At 44.5% G+C, this 23,475-nt stretch overlaps 3 protein-coding genes across 5 annotated transcripts in view; 1 reads left to right on the forward strand and 2 right to left on the reverse strand.

Annotated features, from left to right (window-relative positions):
- Positions 1–18,885, reverse strand: part of gstcd (glutathione S-transferase, C-terminal domain containing) — a 31,204-nt gene extending 12,319 nt beyond the window's left edge. The window contains exons 1-5 of the mRNA XM_029159812.3: positions 18,792–18,885; positions 18,237–18,673; positions 17,233–17,691; positions 15,686–15,946; positions 13,466–13,559 (exon numbers count right to left, since the gene is read on the reverse strand). Coding sequence (XP_029015645.2) covers positions 13,466–13,559; positions 15,686–15,946; positions 17,233–17,691; positions 18,237–18,656 — 1,234 coding nt within the window. The 5' untranslated portion in view covers positions 18,657–18,673; positions 18,792–18,885. The remainder of the gene's footprint in view (positions 1–13,465; positions 13,560–15,685; positions 15,947–17,232; positions 17,692–18,236; positions 18,674–18,791) is intronic.
- A 149-nt stretch (positions 18,886–19,034) lies between these two features.
- Positions 19,035–22,694, forward strand: ints12 (integrator complex subunit 12). Of its 2 annotated transcripts, none has more exons than XM_029160899.3 (7): positions 19,035–19,191; positions 19,672–19,835; positions 19,941–20,105; positions 20,372–20,550; positions 20,701–20,860; positions 20,965–21,108; positions 21,606–22,694. In XM_029160899.3, the coding sequence occupies exons 2-7, from the start codon at positions 19,680–19,682 to the stop codon at positions 22,167–22,169; spliced, it is 1,368 nt and encodes a 455-aa protein (XP_029016732.1). In that variant the 5' UTR covers positions 19,035–19,191; positions 19,672–19,679; the 3' UTR covers positions 22,170–22,694. The 2 variants fall into 2 exon arrangements, with proteins under 2 accessions (XP_029016732.1, XP_029016738.1); XM_029160905.2 differs by having other exon boundaries at positions 19,185–19,321.
- Positions 22,487–23,475, reverse strand: part of arhgef38 (Rho guanine nucleotide exchange factor (GEF) 38) — a 9,987-nt gene continuing 8,998 nt past the window's right edge. For both annotated transcript variants that reach the window (XM_029160887.3, XM_029160877.3), the window contains exon 15: positions 22,487–23,121. In XM_029160887.3, the coding sequence (XP_029016720.1) occupies positions 22,939–23,121 (183 nt within the window). In that variant the 3' untranslated portion in view covers positions 22,487–22,938. The remainder of the gene's footprint in view (positions 23,122–23,475) is intronic.

The following is a 23,475-nucleotide window of genomic DNA, read 5'->3' on the forward strand; positions in this document are numbered from 1 at the left end:
GGCGATCAGCTGCTCGACACAAGAGTTATTTTTTTAAATATTGCTATAATGAGTGTGAGAGAGGTCTTTAAAGTTTGTGCCCTTGGTCACTGGAACTGGATCCAACTTTATTTCAAACAGGCTAAAAAACAGAAGAGTACAAAGCAGAGAACCTCCATAAAAGCTGAATGAGGGTTTTTATGGGTTTTTAGTGTCTTTACCCACAGTAGTAAGCAGTAACTTTTAGTAGAATTTACTATAACACACCGGAAGATGGAGGCTAAACGCTAGGCTATTTTGGGTCACCCACATAATGACTTGCAGCCCGCGTCTTCATGATACACGCTCCATCTCTCAGGAGAATCCTAGCACTGAATCCCCAATCCACTTAACAGCAGAATGCTGATACTGCACGATTCTGTGAGGCCCTGGATTAATTCATCCATCCGTTATCCCGAGAGCCTTTCGCCCCACGGGGTCGCAGGAGCGCCGAAGCCAATCACAGCTGTCACTGGACGAGCGGCAGACTGCAGTCCATCACTGGGCCAACACTCGGACACAAAACCATCCAGACCGACCGGCAAGTCAGAGTCCAGACTGCAGCTGTGGTCAATCACACTGCGCGTAATTAAGGAATACTGAGAGTAATTAAACAAGAGTAGGAGTCTGCAGCCGCTCCACCCGCTCCGTTAGCATGTTGGTATGGCCTCAATGGCAAAGCGCCCAATTATTTCACTACAACCCGGCGCAGGTGTGACCACCGGGGGGTCAGAGTGAGGATTGGTTTACGGCTGTGGATGGCTCCTACTGGAGGCTGCCAGCAGAGCCTTGACCCGCAGGTCAGCAGATGTATGAGGCTCCCATGGTGCAAGTTTACTCCACACTTTCCCCACTTTCACTAACTGCCCACTTTATTAGGAACACCTCTACGCTCCTATGCAGAAGCGTTGCTAAGAAGTGTATTTACTACTGTAGGACAATTTACATACATGAGGTGACAGCAACATCAGAAACACTCCCTAATATAAAGCAGACCAGGACGACTCCACCACCCACCAGCAGCTAAATAATGAAAACTAAGAGTGATACATTAAAACCTTGTTACATTTCTAGCAGAGCTGCTGTAATGGATGCCAGGTGAGGAAAAGGCGACGATATGGAAACTACTATTGGTATGAATGACAACAAATACAACAAATGCATGAGAATGAGGCCCGGGGAAATAACACACAACTGCACTCACACGGGAACCTCAAAAGGTTTATCACAGTTCACAAGAGAAAAGCAATCCCAGGGGCACGTGATTCAGCGAGAGCTCGGGAGGAGGCGGGCCGGTCTCCTCTTCTCCTCACGCATCCCGACTCGATCTGCGTGCTCACGACACTTCATAAACAGCCACAGGAATCACAGGTTTGACAGGAGCGGCCTGCAGCTGTCATCCAGCCAGGTCCAAATGATCCACCAGACAGAGGAGCCGCTGACAGGTGGACATTAGCTCAGCTATGCTGCTCTGCCATTAATCACCCTGTGTGTGAAAGGCTGGGGATCGGCTCAAGTGTTTCAACAATTAGTCAGGCATTTTATTATCCTAGCGCGGTGTCGAGTGCAGTGCACTGTACAGGGGAATGCAAATAAACATGCACTCGTCACCTCCGCAGAGGCAAAACTGAGGCAACATCCAGTCAAGCTTGAGCTCAAGTGAGACTGCGTCAAAGAAGATTAAACACTATATAAAAAGCTGGAGTCATTTGGCCCATGACCTATAATTCTGTTTGTATTAGACAAACAGAGAGCGTGTTTAAAATCTTATGCAACAAGCAAAAGCAAGAGCGTTGACTCGCGGGGAAACTCTACTGTACCTTGTTTCCATCCAAGCATTAATGCAGGTTTTAGCGCTTTTCTAAAATCAGGTGCCGTTCGCTGAATAGTGCTTCAGCTCATCTGCAATTACTTCCAGCAGCTGTCGTGTCTTATGTTGTGCACAGTTTGTTTTCGCCTGCATCAGTAACATAATGTCAATATTCACTTGCTTGCTGGAGGGTGGAGGAGAGAATATTTATTCCCTCTCTGCACACGGGCCAGTCACAACTCAGTGTGTTGGTAGGTGGAGAAAATGTGGTTACTTCCTCCTTCCTTGACCTCTGAAATAGTCCACTGAAATGTTCCACTGGCTGGAGTCTGATGGGGCTCAGGTGTTTTCTTCTGAGAAACCTGTGTGTTTAACCTCCCTCGACAAGTTAACGTGAACTGAAAGCAGAATAAAGTGATGTTGATGGTGCCAATGAATAAGCACAACAAACACTCTCCCACATAGACGACGACTGCTCCAGCGCCACCGAGAGCCAGTCCTGCAGAGACAAGTCTGTTTTTCCAGTAGGCTTCCTCTGCTTCCCTGACATTTCCCAGTGCTTGGTGAAGGGAAAACATGCTGTGGCTGCATCATCATGTAGACTGAGCATCCATTAGCTTGTTTGTCCTCTACAGCTAAAAGGTACCTAGCACTGCTGCTGCTGCTGCTGCTTCTGGCAGTGAGCCCTGCTCGATTCCTTTTTCCCCTGATGCTGCAAAACTGCCCACGGGCTTATCAAGCAGGTTTATCGTCTAGATTAGAATGTAAACACGCCACGATGGTGCAGGGGTCCTGTGTTTGGGCTCTGCAGGATCCAACAGCCACCATCTGTCAGAGGACATGCTGGTTTAAAGTGCAAACATAAAGACAGAGATTCGGTTTAGATCGAGTTTTGAATTCATGACTTCAATTTTCTTGGTTCTGGTCAGAACTATATTTATTGCTGCTCTCTCCAAACTACGGGAGAAGAGCCTTCATGAAAAATACATTTGAAAAAATTGAGGTTCAATTATGTTTGAGGACAAATTCAGGTTATCTTTAGCAAAAGAAAGTAGCGGCTCCAGGGCTAAGCCTGTTATTTTACCAGCATATAGTGCTGTATATTCTTTGCAGCCTCAATGTTAGATGGTAGAGTTTCCACTTGTTCATCTGAAGTGAATACATCAGATTAACTCAGCTCAAAACTGTCCAGTATCTAACAGGAGCGGTGCCGGCTCATGTTTAGCTTCCACAGAAGAAATAAACTTTGTTGGACAGTTTGTATAAATCTAATGCATTTATATACCGTATATATATATATAAAATATATAAAAAGTCTGTATAAACAGGCATTTTGGATAGAATACAAGTATGCAAGAACGATAAGTGAAATAAAAACAGGAAGGTGCAGTGGATCATTATCGTCTGCTCCTCTGATTGTATCACGTTTGAAACGTCTGGATCCTGCTCAGCTACTCGTGAATGTTCCCTCGTGTCAGCCCAGACGCGATCAGGTTCAGAGCTTCAGTCCTTCTGAGGAACAATAACAAGGTTTTAGTTTTTTTTTTGTTCTGTCAGCGGCTGCGGGAGGAAGCTCTTAGAAAGTCAAACATTAATGCACAGTGAAAACGCTAAAATAACACTCAGGCACAAACCTAACCTGTTAACACCTACATCCCGCTAAGCACAAGTGCTGCAACTGCTCAGTGGAATAAAGACGTAAATGTGCCGCGTCTCAACAGAAGCTGGACTAATGCAGCCGCCGTTGGAGAGGAGGGAACAGCTTTGCTGTGAATTACATAGAAGGGTTTTGCAGGAACAAACACAACTGCCCTAAAAAGGCCTCCAGCAACCAACCACATTCTGGTTAATATTAATAATATTATTAATATTATATAGTAATTAGGGCTAAAAAGAATAGAAAACATTATGTCATTCATTTAGAAAAACAAACTGCTGTAGCTGTTTGGTAGAAAAGGGAAACATCCCCTTTAACCTTTTGTTGTACAGAGCACTTGTGCAGCACTTTTACATCCAGTGTGACAATGAAAACGTGCTCTTCTATTAGCGGGGTGGAAACATCTCACCGTGCTCATCACAGCTTCTTAAACTTTGCTTGATTATTCTCACTTTTATAATTCATTTAAATGACAAATGTAGTTATTCAAAGCTCCTGCAAATGATAATGGCACAAAGAGAAGGCTCCTGTAATGAACCATAGGATTTTGTTCTGATTAAAAGAAGTCGGCTCCCAATTACTGGACTTAATAAATGTATTCCAGGTAGTAACACTGAAGGTGCATAGAATGTCTGGTACAAATGTTAAACCTGTCTACGGGCAGGAATACAAATGAGTCGCTTCAAATAAGAGCCGGAAAATGAAGATCAAGATATCTTTTGAGGTCTGTTCTTTAGCAGAAAGTCATTTATATAAAATGTCCATAATAGAGTAAATAGACATTTATGTCATTTAAGATTCCTGCCATCACAACTTCTGTTTCGTACTAGTATCAGGAAGCTGGTAGCGGCAGCACATGGGCAGCAGTCACAGGCGACTCGCAGCCACGCTTCCTTTAGCTTCTCTTCTCCACGCAGGATAAAGTCTTGACTTGCAGCCTGTCGTCTCCCCGGCGCCGCTTGACGCAGATGTGGCAAAACGACTTCTCCGCTTTAAAAGTCGAGGACTTTGGAATTGATCCGTCCTGTCAGCGAAGTTGTATTTGCCGCGGGCAGAGTTGTGGCTTCTCAGAAAGGATTCGGATAATTGAACTGCGTCGATCGCGACGGACGCGTTCGCAGCCGAGCTCAGGCGCGGAACAAATGACCCGGGGCTGATCACGGGCCGACATGGTAAACCACGTCCACGAGGCAATCGCATTTCATGCTTCAATTTATCATCCTGTGACAAAAAGACAACTGCTCTCCCAGCTGCAATCGACAAAGAACGTCTGGTGGAAACGACCTTGAGTGACCTCTACTGTACCTGCTATCCTGGCTTTAACCTTTGGAAATCGCAGCATGAAAAAAAAAAAAAACACGAGACCACAGAGAGTCCTGCACATTTTGAGATATGCTACAATGCATCACAGTTGTTTCAGTTCTTTGCAATTTTTGTTTGTGCCAAATGTAATGAAAATCCCTTTATGCTGCAGCATTGACGGGAATGAGAAGTGATGCCAGAATCGACCTCGAGTTCTGTTTGAAGCTTCAATGACAATCATGCCTGCCTGTGAAACTGTGGTCACAATAAAAAAGGAAATTATATGACTTACAAAAATGTACAACATTAACTGGATGGGGAAATATAGGTTTCTGAAATATTTAAAAAGGGAGCCATTTGTCCGGTGTCTTTTAGAAAAGCCCTCTATGACCATATGAGCTTCTCAAAGTGAGCAGCCTCTGCATCTCTGGCTCTTATCAAAGTCAGGAGTAAGACGTACTCCTGCTGTGCAGGACGCTGTGGTAGTTTGGCTTTTAACCTCTAGCTCTGCAGCGCCAGCACCAGGAAGACTAAAGGTTGGACTGGGACCAGCTGGCACAGCCGCTCCTACTGGTTTGGTCATGTCAAGCCAGGGTCCTTCTACTGGGAGAAACAAGGGGACTCCCCATTATCCCAGTGTTTTAGCAGAGAAGCCGTTTTTCTAGATGGTATTTGTAACTGCAACCTGACGACCATGAGGTGAATCCATATTAAACAGGGGACTCAAAAACCTCATTTTTGATTTTGCATATTTATCTCTAGTATAAAAAAAAGGGTGTTTCAAAACCTGGTGTTTCTGGACAGATTATTATTCCTTTAATGTTGTGTAAAGCAGATTAGTTTGTAATAAAAAGAACACATTAGCCTCAATATGTATCCTTTTGCTTATTACATCTGCAAATGTCTTGGAGCTGCACAGATATTCTTATTAAAGAAAGTAGGACGAGAACCAGGGGACCGCAGATTGGACACAAACACTACACGTGCCCTTTGGATAATTAAAGCCAGATTTAGATTAATCATTATTCTGTCTCGCTCAGCCACCTGCAAATTAGAAAACACTTCATGCAAACTATTGTTACTCTCTAGTTTTTCCTCCGGTTACTCATTAATTTGTTACTTCTCTCATTTCTTACAAAATATAAAATATTTATAACATCTTAACAGACACATACAGTGCAGTTTTACCGGCCAGAATGTAAAAGCACAGAACATGAAGTGATTCTGCTGTTCAATGCTCTGTTAATGCAGACACAGAGCAAACGTGCACAGACTTTCACGCACACCATGACACAAACGACATCCCACCCTTGCAGCAGTGTAAGACCACACCACGAGGGAAAAAACGTCCACTAACAAGATGCCGAACACAAACAACAGAGTCAAACACGATCCTGTTGTGAGTCAAATTAGATGTGGGCACTGGGGGAGGTCTCTGATACAATAGGAGCACATCTCAGGGCACATACTGAAACCAAATATGACACATCATCTATTACTGTGTTCAACAAACACAGAACACAACACCAAGCCAAGAGTCTTTGCTGAATAAATGAGGGCTTCCAGAATAATGCACTCTGCTCAGGCGCCGGAGCCAATACACGAAAAAGCCATAAATGTAGATATCATAAAGGGAAATGCTTTAATGTTGTTGTCAGAAGTTTGAGAAAATACATTGTATATATGCCCTTCATGTCAAAATGGTGCTTACGGCTTAAGGTTCTGGGTAAAAGAGAAAAGTGAAGAGGTTAGAAATTTAATGAGGATACAAGTCAGGCAGAAGAACTGAAAGAGAGGAAGAGAAAAAGCAGAAACAAAAGAATGTCGCTTTAAGTCAGACCTCCTGTGATATCAACAGCCTCTGAACATATAGAAGAGAGAACCAACACACAAATTGTGCAAATGAAACCGACAGATGTTCTGAGCCCTCTTTCAAATCAAGGATCATGTCTCTGCTTGAGTGGATAATTTGGGTTACTGTAATTGGTTCAAGACACGGTGGAGAACGTTAATCATCAAATCAGAGTGAGTTCCTGAATTATTACATTATTTTATTGTGCAAGTGCAGATCTGTGCTTGTGTTTGCCTTGTTTACCTTTCTACTGTTTGACTTGTGCAACTCTGCAACTTACTTTACAATGTTCTAAAGAACTAGTAGGAGTCCAAAACAGACCATGCATCTGATTCAATTAAGAACATTCTCATACATATTTTATGCAACTATCATTAACACAACATGACTTCTGCACATTTCAGAACACATTTTGCTGAAATATGCTATCATAGCAAATAATAATAATAATAATACAGGAACAAACACACACGGTTTAAGTGGATAAAGTGCAGTAAATGGTTTCTTGGTTTCCCATTCTGCTCAGGGCAGAAAACACTCATCGGTAATTAATTGTAAGTCAAGTCAAACGGTTGGTAAGAAACAGCGTAATCCAAAGCCCAGTGGAAGCTGACTGAGGCTCCGGCTTCATACGCATGCTGCAATGCTTCACCGAAATGTATCAACAAAGCAAATGGAAGGAAATGAATGAATATTCATGGGGTGTCATTTGCACAGGGCTCATTACGGATGCAGCCGGTGGCTTCGCGCAGAAATGGGCAAAACCCAAACATCAGTGCAAACAGTGAAACTCTGTAGCAACCCTTGGGGGAGTCGAGATGTGTTTGAACTTGAATTGTAGAAATAAAGTGCCAATTATTCCTCTAATTGGATGTAACAAAGCTGGTTGGCTGTTGCGCTTGCTCCCATGTTTACGGCGTATCTTTAAATCTCCAATTTAAAGGCTCTAATGACTTCAATTAATTGAGAATGAGTAGAGTGATTTCTGAGTCGCAGCGTGCTGTTTGCAGCTATAAGCTCAGGGGAATGAGGCGTTAACCCAGCGTTTGCCCACAACGCAAACAGATCCCCGCTAATAACATTTGAAATTAGATCCATGTGCTTTTTATTATATTAGCGTATGCTTCCAAAAACACTGGTCTTTAGTTTTAATAACAAGCAATTTACCTTAAGTTACACAACCAATGAACAAAACTCGCACAGAAAATCAGTACAGTTGCAGCAACGACCTGCAGGTCGAAGTCTTTAATTATGCTGTGAAATATTTACTGAATTCATTTATACAGCTCTGCAAACAAACAGCGCTGGTTCCAGCTTCATTTCTGTGAGAACTGCGGTAAAAGTTTCTTCAAACACCGACGCCTCACTCAGAACAAATTACAATCACGGGTCGAATCCTTTGACTTTTCATCAAGGTCAAATCTCCTATCTGTTTATTTTGCCTTTTAGACATTTAGTCTCTTTATAGAAACCTAGACAAGGACATATAAATGGAGGTGAAAGTCCACATAGTGAGGAACAGCTGCAGTTCCCTGCTTCCTGTGCAACTCAAGACAAACACCTTCACATTGTTCAAATTCGCCCTGTGTCTATTTCTGCCTGTTCAGTGGTTGTGGATCATGGAGCTTTGCATATGTGGCCATTTTGAAACTTTTTAAGGGCACTTTATGACTTTCCATCAACAATTAGGAACACAGGCTTCATAGTGGCTCCGGCTCGAAGGACCCGTGGGTTCTGTGCCCCGCTGGCTCAGCCAGTAATCAGCCCCCAAATAACTAGCATTCAGGTGAGCGGAGAAAGAAGCGGAAAAGCCAACTCGACGTTTGTCACCTACACTTTAGCGCTCAGAGGAACCCACAAAGCTTCCGCACGTTTGCCGATAAAAAAGGTGGCGCGAATGTGTGAACATAAGCTCCAGACTAAGCTGATGTGGTGCGCTTTAAGCGGTTAAACAGATCTGTGACAAAGCCTGCTGTGCATCTCTCAGCGGAGCTCTATTCAGTCTGACAGCTGGACGAAAAAAAAAAAAAAACACCCACAAACTCCAATTCAGCTGCACGAGGGAAGCGTAGAGTACAAGGATGAGTTACTGCTTCACTGTGTTGGATTTACATATCTGATTGCAGCTGATGGGTTTCATTCTAGAGTGAGATAATGGATTCATTTTAATTAAACATCTTACGAGAGGTTAACACTGAATTCAAAACGATAAAACGTACGAGATCAAAGCTTTTCTAATTATTCCATTACTTGGTGAAAGACTACGCTTGTGACCCAACGGTGGGGGAGGGATGGAATACAGATCTGCCTGCAGCATTTACCACTTTAAGAGTTTTAGGAAAAGACAACCGGGTGTGTTGTGGTGGAGACCTGTGGCCTTTGAGGACCAGAGAACCAGCACAAACCTCATCACAGCGACAGTAACACAGTAAATAACGTGAGCAGTGATTTTCAGTTCATCTTCCAGCAAAAAGGCACAAACAGTAGTTAGTGGTTTCACAAGTGCGTTAATTGATTTTTGTATCTACTTAGCAGCAAAGCTACAAGCCCTATTACGACCTGATACACCAGAACGAGGCCCAGTCACGCAGCCAGCAGACACCATTCATTTTACCTCATGCATTTGTCCACGCTGCAAATGCAGGTTCGATATTCACTCTGCTTTTAGGCCTGATAGGGTTTCCATGAGCGCCCGGGGGAAATAACTGGCTATAAAGCTGCTAAATTGTCCATGTTCATACACTGAAATGCTCCACGGAGCCAGGGAAACTGCAGATCACATCATTTGCGCCATTGTTAATATAAATAAGGATACTTACCATGGCAGCGTTAACTGTGACTAGACTGTAAAATGATGTGACATGAATTCCTGCCAAAATTAGATGCAGAAATAAAAATCTGACGCCTTGAACATTCATGATTTGTAATCAGTGTCCTTTCTTCAAATGGCTTTAATTATTATTATTAATATTTATAGTAATAATTAATGAATGGATTGTTATGTATGCCATTCATCATCATAAGTCTAAAAGGAAATCAAGTAATATTTGGTTCTGGACTATAAGTCGAGCTAATTATCTTTGTCCGTTCAATAACAGTAAAATGAAATGCCTGAGGGAAATTACTTCCACCAAAATAGTTCACAATAACCAGATGATGATGAATTCAACAGCACAGCGTCAAAACGCATAAACCATCTGTATATTAATGTCATTAAGCCAAAACAAAAGAGAATAAAAAAATCTACCTACAAATGAAAACACTGGAATTTCATCTTTGCTGCGTCTGACTGACAATGAGCCTCTCTCTAATTTCCCAAACTAATTTTCTTAACATCTGAGGCTCTTCTCCGGAAGACAAACATGACACATGTTTAACTCCTCGTTAGACCTACGCACAGAGGAGGGAAAACAAACCGGGAGCAGGAGGCCGTGGGCCGCGGCGTCTGCGAGCCAACGCGTCTGCAGGGACTCCAGCTACAAAGACGGCGACGGAGGCGGATGTCGAGGAAACGGCGGCACGTTCCAGCGCGCTTCACAGCCTGCTTCCAGGCGCCTCAGGATGCCGTGAAGGCACTCGACACCACACGAGCGCTGGGTGCTGCGCAGATGAAGCCTTTCCAATCAGACGGCAGGTTTTTATACCGCCACTAACTTCCATAAGGACCTGTATGAAATCGTCCCTCCACTCGGCTCGGCGATTTAGTTTAACAGCCCTCGACTTCACTGTTTTCAGTCACGTTCATCAAAATCATTCTGAGACGCAGCAGGCAGCTGTTTTAGGCAGGAAGCTTTAAAGAGCCTTCATGCACTAAGTGCTCAGCTTTGGTGACGGCACACACAAAGTGAGCGACTAGCTGGCTGCTCAGCAATTAAACCAGCCGCATACTTCCCCCGAGGGCTTCTCGACGCTCAATGCACCCAGTCGCCAGAAACACAACTCCACATAAATGCTGCTGGTGCCGTTTGGCATCTGTGGCACCCGACAATGAGCAGCTCAAAAGCGAGTCATCAGCGAGTTCATCTTCACACAAGCAGCAAAAGGTTTCAGGTTTATGAAGACGTTTGTTTCTAAATCCAAGAATTTCCCATTGGATTGAAAGAGAGTTAATAAGCATTCAAGCCCAGATGATCAGAGACTGTCGGAGACTCTTTGAAGATATTTACAAGAGAAACAAGACAAGGATGACTATTTTAAGAGAAATCGAACTATTCCACCTCCAACTAGTTCCCATGTTGAGTTACCGCCGCCTATGGAGTCCATGATGCATACAGTATTAACCCAAAACGGTGGAGGCAGATGGACGCGCACTGGTAACGACATGTATAAAACTAATATAAAGCTCCTATACTTTGGGACGTTATTCCTCCAGCCAAGCGCCGTGTGAAATCTCAATCACATCCCTGTCGCATTCAAAGCTGGAAGACGGAGAAAAACGGTGGCAGTTTTCACTTCAGCGCTTCAACTGTCACACTCCTGTAACATAAGACAGAAACATGGGAGCTCATCTCCGCTCCTTGTACCAAAACAACCCCGGAGGATCTAATAGCAGCATGTCTCAAGCACGACAACTATGCGCTTTCCTCGGAGCCTCCTTTTTTTATGCCCCATTGTCTCGTTCACCCTTTATCCCCTGCCTTGTTTTCTCCTGATAACCCTTGTCTCTCCTCACGCCGCCTTGCCCCTATCTCCATCTCCCACTGTCACACTCTCCATCATTCCAGCCCGCTTCTCCCCGCTCGCCGTTAACCCTTCTCTCTCCATTAAGGGCTGGAGACAAAACATACAAAGGCCCCTGTTCATGTTTCTGTTTACCTGAGTGCAGACAGCCCTCACCACACTTAGACAAGCACATGGACCTCCCATTCACAGAGGCCCCTTTGTTCCTCCATACATCGTGCGCACCTGAGCGCATGAGTGGGATTTGTTACCATTAAATGCAAATCAGCCGAGACAATAGAAAAAAGGCAAATGGAGAATTAAAGAGATTTTCTGCCTTAGAGGCTTTTATCCTTACGAGTATGTAAATTGTAACCGTTTCCACTCCGCGGGGATGCAGATAAACAGCTGAGATCTGTAGCACGATTAATTGAATGTGCAGCGAAACTCGCGACGTTAAAGCTAAAAGTCAGCACTTTAACTTCCTGTTGCACAAAGCCGGTCAAATAGAGAGAAATAAGCCAGCACACATAAATAAGCCTTCAAAGGCGGCGCCTTCTATTCGTTTTGCAGGTATGGAAATATTTATGCATGCGTAAGGGGAAAGCGCTGCAATTTTCCCTGTAGTACTGTACAAGTAGGCGTGTGTGCAGCCATTTGTGTATACTGTAGGAGCAGATGGATGGGAAAGCCCACGCGCTGGGGCTCAGGACAAATTGGCTGCCTTTCGTCCCGGCTTCCCTTTAATTACACAGCGCTGAAGCGCAGGGGCTACCTGCCCACCGAACTAATACTGCACCGGCCCAAACCAGCGGCGCTGTTTATCATGTAGAGTGCCCACAGAGTGGCACAGCTCTCCGCGAGCCTCACGCTCATAATAGAAACACTAGCCCGCGTTAATGGGAGCACTTTTGTCATGTGCGGATTTTGGGATAAAGGGATATTAGATTGTTAAAATCTTAGATTGTATTACGGATATTACAGCTTGTACAAATCTGTACAGAGAAGATGTAGCTAGTGGAAGCCAGCGCCACACTGGTTTGAATTGTTTGTATGTCAAACTTGATGCAAATACACCAACTGACAGTTTCAATTAAGGTCATTAAGTAACATTCACACATACTATTTAGCTGGAACATTTGTTAATTGGATAAAAGGATAGATAAATAAATACACTGATAGCAGAGCTGGGTGACAGAAGCGTCTAGGCAACAAGCCTAGACACAGTGACATCGCCGTGCCAACCAAGCCCTGACGTTTGGAGATGCTCTGACTCCATCGCAAACAACAACAACAAACAGTGATTAATTTTTTTTCATCTTTCAACAAATCCATGTCAAAATGTGGCCCTGGCGTCACCTCCTTCAGCGTTTATGCCTTATAGCATAGATCCACAGGTAAACATACCCTGCCTCAATTTAGAGTTTTATATTCTTACTTACTTTAACAATTATGGTTAATATATAATATAGTAGCAATAACAATAACAACTACATTACAGCAGCTCCAAAACGTACAGACACTCTTTGCAGGTAGGAGAAATGGAGATAAAGAAATGTCTCCTCTCAGCTTCACTAGTGCCACCTGAGGCAGCAATCAACAACCCTTCCACTGCTTATTAAACACTGCCTTCACTGCGGTCGCTCTCCACGCACGCACGCGTTCAACGTTGCACATTAGTTGTTTGCACCTTCCCCGTGTGCACGCTTGTGTGTTTTTGTCACAGACCTATTTCACACTCTCACCCCACAATGTAAGAGGGATAACGCATCCAAATAAACACTTTAGAATTCATTAGGGGGCTCATGGGGAGACGCATCCATCTGAAGTGGAACAGAAAGCCATGCAGTGTCTCAGTGGCAAATGTATTTTGGGGCGAGTGGAGGTTGGAATTCAGCAGGCCACAGCGCTGAGGGAGGGTTCTATGTAAATATTTATGCCCATTCCTTGTTCTTGCTCTATATACAGTATCAATAATATGTGTGGTGACTTTGACCAAGTAATGAGGTGAAAGAAAAGGGAGCAGGGAGTGATGTAAAGGCATACAGATAAATCTGATGTAGATAAGAGGAATGTAGCAGGAAACCAGGAAAAACACGCCGAGAGAAAAGGCAAAAGGGCAAAAGAGGAAATGGAGCGAGCCGAGAGGAAAGACATTTGTCTGTACCTTCATTGGGGTTGATGGCTGCGGGTAAGCTGTCCCATGGGAGGGTCCAGCCGGGGCGCGGATGAGGAGCGAAGACTGCTTCGATGCCATTTTCCTACGGGGGGAAAACACACAAGCACGCGCAAATACACGGGTTACCATAGAAACCACTCTACAGCCTCCAGGTTCCGTGGTCCAAACGCTTGTAATGAGGCGATTTTAAGAAAACCGCTCTTGAACAGGCCCTTTGTTACCTTTCCCACTCTAATCTGAAGCTACACCTGAGGAAAACCCACGGCTAGTGCACTTATTACTCTCCAAAGGAGTAAATGCGGCACCAGTAACAGATGAACTACTGCCCATCCAAGACACTTAAAGGCAGATATAGACCCTTTATATTTAACCTCCAACCAGGCACATTATAAAAACATAATGACAACCTCAACAGTCTCAACAATTCAAAGTCTGCTACCTAAGAGTTCCTCGGTCAGGACTGATTCTGCCTCCACAGTTAGATTAAGTCTGATGTTAGTGACTGGTTTAAAAGGGCTTCACACTCAATTAGCAAATAATAGCAGATAGGTTTCAATGTTGCATTTTAGTGCAAGAGTCACCCGTTTGTTTTCATTTGAAGCGCAGCTTGTGCGTCTACAGCTCACTGCACAGGCACATTGACTGGGAACGCATCAGTGTGTATTAACGGAAGTTAGAGAGAGACAAAGTTTATGAGCCGTTTATAGAGTGGAGATGAGCCTGGTGCCCCTGATTAGCAGCGGTGAGGGATCACGTGTCACCATGTCAGCAGCAGCCGTCTCTGTCTATACGCACTGTACTTGCCTTGGGACACAAAAAGTATAGGGGCACACACACACACACACACACACACACACACACACACACACACACACACACACACACACACACACACACACACACACACACACACACACACACACACACACACATTTCACAAGCCAACTAAACAGCTGCAGTGCAGACGTGATCGTGGAGACACGCAACCATACTTACAAACCCTCCAGGGGCAAACAGAGAGAGGATGGCCACTGTGTGTGTGTGTGTGTGTGTGTGTGTGTGTGTGTGTGTGTGTGTGTGTGTGTGTGTGTGTGTGTGTGTGTGTGTGTGTGTGTGTGTGTGAGATTTGTCTACATTTCATCCGGCAACATGGTGCTTAAGGCAGATGCTACTCTGACCACCCAGCTCACTCACAACAGGTCTTCTCTTTCTCCTCCGCTTTCATTCCCCTCTTTCAGTCTCTTAATATAAAACTGTTAGAGACACCGAGCCAGCAGGAAATCACTGAAATATCTTTGCGGTATCTGCTGAGAGGAGCAGGACAAGGCCAAGTGAACAGTCTGAAGGCTCAGCAGTGAGGTGAGTCAGGGCTGTGCCTCATTTTAAACAGCCGGGCCTGTTTATCTCCTGGAGAAGCTCGGCCAAGAATGTTGCCGGTGCAATATTAGCAGTTACAGAGCTAAGTGGCGTCAGCGTGTGTGTGTGTCCTATCGATGCGTCCTGAGGGAGCTGCAGTTTAGAACACATTATGCTAGTACTGTGTGCTATCTGTTGTCTTTACAAGACTTTCAGCCACTGCTATAAACTTCCTACCCTGGCCATAAAACACAGTTTTGTTTTAGGCTGAATTCATTATTTTTATTGCTGCTGAAATGAGAAAAGTTCAACATGCGTTGTCTGCACTATTACAAGTGTCAACAAGACTTGTTGAGAATACGGAGGAGAGCGTTTTATAACCCACCAAGGGCAGTAAAATACGAGTCTTACAACCAGACTATTATTTTTTTTACTACTAAAGAATCTTTTGTTAGTTTGTCTGAACTGATCCTGTTTAACAAACAGCTGTGACAAAGAAACCACGAATCCTAAAACCTTTAACAGCCCACTTAAAATGTTAATCCTGTGAGTGAAAGCACTTACCAACGAAGCACTGACAGAAAGATGAAATATTCAACTATTAAGAAAGTCTGCCAGAAGCCCAAACATTAAAACATTAAATTAGCTGCGCTCTTGAAGGCACAATCAGCCGAAAATGTGTGCATAAAATTACTGGGATAATGGTTAACAACCAGTTGAGGCCTCCGAAGCCCTCAATCTGTGCTATGAAGGACCACAGAGAGAAAGCTCTTTAAATGTGCCGTCCGTATGTGTGTGTTAAAACAAATGTGCAGAGAAGCAAAGGATGACGAATAATAAGCATGGAGTTACCTTAAGTTTGGTCATTGTGGGTCTGGGGCCGCCGACAAAGGGAAGCGTCTCATTAGCTTCTTCCTGCTCCACTGGACTAGTTGGACTGTTCCCTGCTGATGGTTCTGGGGGGCCAGATGTGGGAATGTGGGGGGCGAACAGTGTCATCCCACAGGCCGTGGCTGACTCAAGGACCCCAGGTACCTCCTGCACACGGCTGTACCACCGCAGCAGGTGGGGGAGCTGGTGGAGGCCACTCGCATTGTGCGCTTGAAGGCAACACTATAAAAGACAAGAGAAGAATAGAATAGAAAAAAAAAAACACAAGGATGTATTGACCAAGTGACTCATGATGTGTCGTCTCCAGTGCAGAGAGATGTCAGGTTCCAGCAGAAATCCCTTCATTACACTGGTGGACAGGCAGGGGGTACACAAGGGGGTGGCGAGGAAAACATCAAAACAGCGTCAGGCGGGTGGGAGAGCGGGGAGATCAGAGGCGCAGTGTCATTGTGCGCGACTGTGTGTGGAAGACAAAGGCGAAACGCGGGGACACGGGCACGGAGCGAGAAGGGGCACTCTGCGCTGCGGCGAGAGGGCGGGGAGGAAAGGATCCGTCGGGGCTGCTTGCGTCGCAGACAGCGGCGGCCGTTAAAAGGAGACACGCTAGGCTGAGTGTGAAACTGGAAACCACTGGAGCACAGCTGACTACTAAAAGCCTCATTGTGAGAACTCCGGTTCATTCCCACAGTCGAGGAATGGCTAGAAGGCGGCTGAAGGGTGAAATGGAGGTTGAGACGCACTTCACTGCCTGACAGTGATCAATAACAATATGCCACGGAACTAAACAGCCCTGGTACCCTCTGCAGGCCCTAATTACAGTTTCATTTATTTAACTTCACGGGTAAAATATGCGTTATGTGCAATGAATATTCAGAAACCGCTCAACTGCTCGAGTTTTAAAGTGTTTTTGGAGCAAAGAGTCTTAAGGTAAACACAACAATCCTCTTGATCTGTCGGAGAAAAGAACGCTCGCAAAGTAAAGTAATTGAAATGCATTTCGACCTGCTGCATGTGAATAGAAAGGCACCAAACACTGTTATCACTCCGTGCCAGGTGGCTCTGGACCACCTTTGAGAGCAAAAGCTGTGCCAGGTTGGATGCAGGGATTCTTCTGACTCAAGTTTCTGCCTGGATGGATGTGAAAGGAGCAGGGTGCGCTGTCTGCTCGCCCCGCGTAGCGTCAGAGTCGCGAGTCACGCATAATTTGACAGGCCGACATAATAAATGCATTAATAAGTCAAAAGGAATACGCGCAGCGGTGTAAGTGCTGTGCTCTTAAACGACGTCTAGGTTATGTGTGCTGCCAATTATGTTGAGAGGCAAAGCACAAAAAAAGCAAATAAAGCATAGGATACAATATCTATGCAGCATACTCACCCAGCCAAGAGGGGGCATGTGATTGATAATCAGACAGTAACACTGCAGTTATGTTAAGACCAGGGATCTTAGTAACAGGGGCTCATTCTAGAGTACTGTCAATTAGAATCATCAAGTCCAAGGCCTCTTACCAGGTACTTATGGATGCACGGCAGTAGCACTACATCAGTCAGAGTGAAGTACAGCCCTTCAGCAAATACATGCTCCAGCGGAGGCAGGTCCGTGGTCCTCACTTTCCTGATCTCGGAGTTCTCTCTAGTGGTGGGAGCTGGAACTGGCTCCACAGACAGCCTGGCCAAAGCAGCCCTGAGCTCAAGTCCGTCGGGGACCTGAGGCGCCTGTGCAGGCTTAGAGTGGAGCTCCGCGTCCCGCCGGCCCTCAGCAGACTCAATCTTTTCATGCTTTCTCTGCTCTTGGAGTTTCTGCCTCCGTATTTTATCATCATTGTGGACTTTGACAGGCTCCGCTAGCCGTTGCTCTAGCGTGAGGATGGGGAGCGGCGGCGGCGGATATTGATTTGTGGGACTTTGGAGGTATTCTTCAACGGCGGAAGGAATGCCAATTTCACACAGCCTGGTCCACTTGCTCACCTGAAAGCGAGTGAAGACGAGAAAATGGTTTGAAAAGATGACAGGTACTAAAGACTACAAGTAAATGAAGCTTAAATTTGAAACGCATCACTGAACCATTTACTGAGGTCTGTTACTGAATGACATAGAGACATAAAATACTTTTAACACCGTGACAGAGGCCCAGTTAACCTACTGTAGCAAGAACAAAATCCATCGACTCTGGTCATGCTGTGTGGTCACTACAGTCAATTGAAAATCAAGTTTGAAACCTCTGAAGACTGTGTGAAACAAGAACAGGCTGAGCACCGAGGGGTTGAAATCTCATCAGCCGAGAAGAAAAATCAGAGCAGAGCTGCTTTAACCCATAATCAGCGAGAAACAGTGGTGCTTTGTTTTGAAGCTTCACGTTGTGAAAATAACTAAAGGAGGAAAATCATGTAGTGCCCATTCAGAACAATTAGGATGAAGTCAGTGAAGAGTTTTAAGAGTTTTTCCTCTTGCAGTTGTAGACTACATTAAATTCTTCATAAATGCTGTAAATTCCTGTTTTGATCCCCACCAACCTCAGCACAGGCCTTCAGGCAGGTCTTCTTGAAGCCCAGCAGTGCTCGCACGTCATTCCGTGAAGGATCCTCCTCCAAGGTCCGGCTGATGACATGTCTCAGAACCACTGCCAGTCCTGCCCTGCACGAGCGGCCCGTCTCATCCAGAACCGCGGGCAGACGGCAGCATCTCACCAGACGCGGCAGAAGCTCCGCCTGGAGCTCACACGCGTCCACGGACGCTGGGATGTGGCTCCTGAGCGATGACAGGGCGCTGCCAGGTCGTTTGGAGACCAGGAAAACGTTGAAAGACTTGCACTTACAGTAGGAGAGGAGGAACAGGGCGACTGAGGTGTGGAGCGGCAGGCACGGCTCCTCGCGCCGGTAGCAAACATCTAAATAGAGAGAAGGATGCTGCTGCCTTGCTTCCGTGTGCTTCATTGTAAATAAAGTGAACCCTGAGTAAAAGCAGAGGAATATCAACACGCTATTAGATTTGTCTATGGCATTTGAAGTATGGCTAGTGGAGACGTCAAATAAAAGATTCATTGTCATACATGACAGTCAGATACTCACAGATTAGAAATAAACCACGTTGTTGTTTCCCCGGTGCTGCTGCTTCTTCTCTGCTTGTGCCAAAGCCGAAATGGCTCCACAGCGCCACCAGATGTCTCCTGACAAAACAGACCACTACTGCTCAAAACGTTGAGATACACCGCAAAACGTAAAATCAACAATTTAAGACAATTTTTATTAATTTTAAACATTTTATGTATTGTTCTAATAAAGACTTTGAGTAACCTGTAAGAGAGTTCCGCATGTGTAGAGTCCGGACAGATTTAACGGTTGCACCGAGGGAAAAAGCGTCTTCCCCGGCTGTTTCTCTTTTGTAGGAAGTGTCGTTTACCCGTCAGTTGCGGATCAAACAAGAATATATCCATTTACAGATAAGTTTTTACCGGGCGGAGTGTGCGAGGTAATGTTACTAAGCGCAAAGTTGTACCATGTTATCTGGTTTTTGTTAGTGACAGCGTAGAGAAACATACGTTTATCCACTGAGCCGTTATCCCAGTACTCGGTGTCGTACGGGCTACGAACGAGTTAACGTAGGTACTTGTGTGTAACATCACCCAGAGTATTTAGCCTCTGAAACTATAGCACATCTTATAAAAGCACCGCCACAGCATCTGGTCCAGATGTCTCTATTGTGCTTTTACAAACTGGAGTCAGGCTTTACTGCAGCGTTTAATTCCTCCTGAACGTTTCCGGTGATGTGCTTGGAAAATGAACATTACAATAGAAGCATTTGGAAATAACCCTGAAAACTGTATAGTTGGCTGGAATTAATTATAAACTGTTAAGCTGTTATTTCTGTGGTTTTTATTAGAACAACTGCAATCAACCTGATAAAGTTGCAATTTACTGTACGATTAATACATTATTTTCTGAATGCCAGTGTTGGCCATGGCTGGACCTGTCAGTCTGGAGTTGGATCCTATCTTTTTAAAGGGACTGAGTTACCTGCACTCCAAGAGTAAAGACTCCGCTGACAAACTCAAAGCTCTACTAGATGAGTCCCTCGCTAGAGGAAGTGACTCAAGTTACCGGTCATCACAAAAAGTACGTTCATGACCATAAGTTTGTTCATATATTCTGCTTCTTGGGGGGGGTTGTTTCTCTTGTTTTCACTGACGTGTTTTCTGCTTAAATATTGTAACTTTTCAGGATGTAGACGTATTCAAGGTTTCTGTGCCAAAGCTGAACATAAAACAGGAATCCAAGTCATCTTCAAGTTCCTCATCCTCCAGCAGCAGCAGCAGCAGCAGTGGCAGTAGCAAATCCAGTTCAGAGAAGAGCAAGAAAGAGGCAGAGAAGAAACCAGCTGAGAAGGTACAAGTCTAGAAAGAGATTAAAAAGTACACATCTAACCGTTTATGTGATGTGCAAAGTGTGACAAATAGCTAGTGTCACTATGCAGATAATTAAATTTAAATCCACACTGGGATATCAGTCCATTTGCAGCTACCTTGATTATTAATTCTCATTTCTTTTGTCAATAATGCTCTTTTGCATGTGAAGTATTATGACCTGTTTATGCATGTTTCTTTGTTTTTCATTTGTTATTTATACAACTCATTCTTATTTCTGTCTTACAGTTCAGGGTTGACATTGTTGACGTGGACCCTCCAAAAAAGCCTCGTTTGGAGAAACAAGAGAACCGCTCTTCTCCAATCACAGTTCAAACAAGCAAAGACCTTCTGCCAAACATAAATGACTATGAGACTAACGCTGATATTTTTGCCATGGAAATGGGGCTGGCTTGTGTGGTTTGCAGGTGCGTGTTAGTAAACTAAGTCTAACCTTTTATAATGAATGTGCTTCAGGATAGTGGTGCATGTCTCAGACCATTATAATTCTTTATTGTATGACTTGCACACAGTAACTTTTGTTGGGTTGTTGTGTACACGCTTTGTTATTATCCAAGACAAATGACTGTAACCATGGGAAACCAGCTGGTGGAGTGCCAGGAGTGTCATAACCTGTACCACCAGGACTGTCACAAGCCTCAGGTCACAGACAAAGAAGTTAACGACCCGCGACTTGTATGGTATTGTGCCCGCTGCACCAGGCAAATGAAGCGCATGGTAAGAAATACTGAATATATTTCTGTATCAACTTTATTCATAAGGTTACATACAAATAGGACATAGTGTCTTCCTAAAATGAACGGTTTGTCTTTGTCTTCTAGGCACAGAAACCTCCACAGAAGCCATCTCCTGCATCTGCATCATCAGTACCCGTTGTAAAAGATATTCTGGTGAAAAAGACGGAGCTGAAATCCAAACCAGACACAACCAGCACTTTCCAGGCCTTCAAAAGAACAGAAGTGAAGGTGTGTCAATAGTGGTTTTTAATGCCAGTAATAGAACAGAGCAGGTCATAAATGATTAAGTCACCTTTTGCAAAACTGTTACTCATGTGTTGCGTCTTGTTCTCTAGTGTTTAAGGTAATTAGAAATTATAAGTCTGACTCAAATTATTGTTTATAGTTGGTTAGAGCAGATGAGGAACTGACGATGTGTAAAACTGTTTTAAAAACGTAGACTGCATAAATCCCACCTGAGGAAGCTGAGCAGAAAGCTTGCTCGTACTGCTCAGATACGGTTTCAGTACTGTATCACATCTCCCAGAGGAAAGGAGCATAAAACTTTTCAGAGTACTTTTACTTCATGGAGTTCACCATAAAGTTATTTTAACCGCAAACATGTTTTCTTTGTAGTGATTTGATTATGTTAATCCTACTCACAGTGGGAGTGAGAGTATTGCTCAAGTGGAGACATAGTCTAGTTGCAGGTAACTTGTGTGACAGACATTTCTTATTTTATGCAGGCATCCACAACATCAGCCAATCCCACTAGCAGCAGCTCCACCTCCGCAGGCAGTGGTCTTACAGGCTGGGCAGCATTCGGCGCCAAGACGAGCCCTTCTCTTCCTGCCAGCTCCAAACTGGGTTCCTCGGGTCCAAGTGGAAGTAGCAAGACCATAACCGCGTCCTCTGCCCAAAAGCCGCCCGGGCTGTCTGGCCTAGCAGGAGCCAAGTCAGGAATTGGTAGTGCCAAGGTACCCGGGGCCAACAATGGGAATGGCTCCAGCCAGGTACCTCTGAAACCTCCTCCACCACTGGCTCTGGGTAAGCAGCCAGTGAGCCGCACATCGAGTGGTGAAGCTCAAGGGAAAGGTTCCAGTTCATCAGGGGCCAGCTCCCCAAGTGGTTCCCAGGGGAGTGCAGGTGGGAACGGAGGCAATAATGGAGGAGGTAATGGGAACAATGGCAATGGGTCAAAGGTGGCGCCAGGAGACAAAGCGCCGACGTCTCAAGAGTCTCAGCTTAATGCAATAAAGCGTTTACAGCTCGTGAAGAAGAAAGCAGCACAAAAGAAACTGAAAAAATAAATGGAACCAAGAAGAAACATCGAGAAAAAGGAGCTACTGTAGCACCTAAACAGTGTGACTTTATTGCCAGAATAGAATGACGTCTGTGTTGCAGGAGCATCTGTACTTGGACTAACACGATGTAGTCGAATACTTGAATCTAACTTTGTGACAATGCTGCTGCCTCGTCCCGTTCTAACAGATCAAACCACTGAAACATCTTTATCAACAAACATCATTAAAAATCTTTCTTCTGGAAAACCATCTGTACTAATTTGTTGTCCGTAAATGAGAATCTTTTTTTTTACTACAGAACAAACTGAGAATGGATCCCAACAGTTATTATACAGGACATTTTTAATTATGACATAATTTTGCAAATATAAATGACAGATTTCTTTAACTTCACATAAAATATATACTCTACATATAAATCATTTCATATATATAATATTTACTTCATCTATAAATTTACTTCATCTACAAATCACTTCACATATCGGTTTTACTTCATTAATAAATCACTTCATTACCAAAAATAAACAACACTGAAGTATGAAAAGTGCTTAGCACCGTCCACTGTGCACATCCATGTTCGTCACAGGTCCTTGGTCCAATGTTATTGGTGAGCTCATGTTTTGAAGATCGAGTAGATTCAGCATCAACACTTGTTTCTGATACATCTGATATCTACCTATAGACATTAATGAAAGAAATGGAACATCCTTCAGACTTTTCCAACGTCACAGGCTGCTTGAGGCTCTGCTGTCTGCGTCCACACCGCTGATGTTCACGCGTAGGACATTCTGCCCAGGTAGTTGGCCGGGACGTAGCCCCGCTGTCCGTTGGCCTCTGCTAACCACCACTCTTTGTTGCCCCCCAGGTCACAAAACTGGAGGATCCGTACGTGCTGGGATTCCTGCAGCGTCAGCTCCTGGTCACAGCGAGCTTGAAATGCGTACACGGCGTAAAACTGCAGGAAGGAAACACGAGGAATTTACAGACCATCGCTTTAGTCAATTCTTTAAGCTGAACAAATGCTCCTGTAAAACGTTTGACACTTATGAGCAGTTCAGGCGTCGTGAAATTAGATTAAAGTGCATCACCCTCCAAATCCACAAGGTGGCAGTGTTTGTTAAGGCCTAACTTACTGACCCTGACAAGGAGGGCCAGGCCCAGCGACAGCGCGTCATCACGTCATGTTGACCCAGTTGATCCAGTTTAATATTGGAGACAGTGGGAGGCTTCCGGATGCTTTCACAGTGAGTTCTAGTGATCTCTGATCCAGTTGAGCAGGAGCATACGTCACCTTTCCTGCCACTCTAAT

The sequence above is a fragment of the Betta splendens genome, chromosome 1, assembly GCF_900634795.4.
Source record: "Betta splendens chromosome 1, fBetSpl5.4, whole genome shotgun sequence".
NCBI classification, from domain to species: domain Eukaryota; kingdom Metazoa; phylum Chordata; class Actinopteri; order Anabantiformes; family Osphronemidae; genus Betta; species Betta splendens.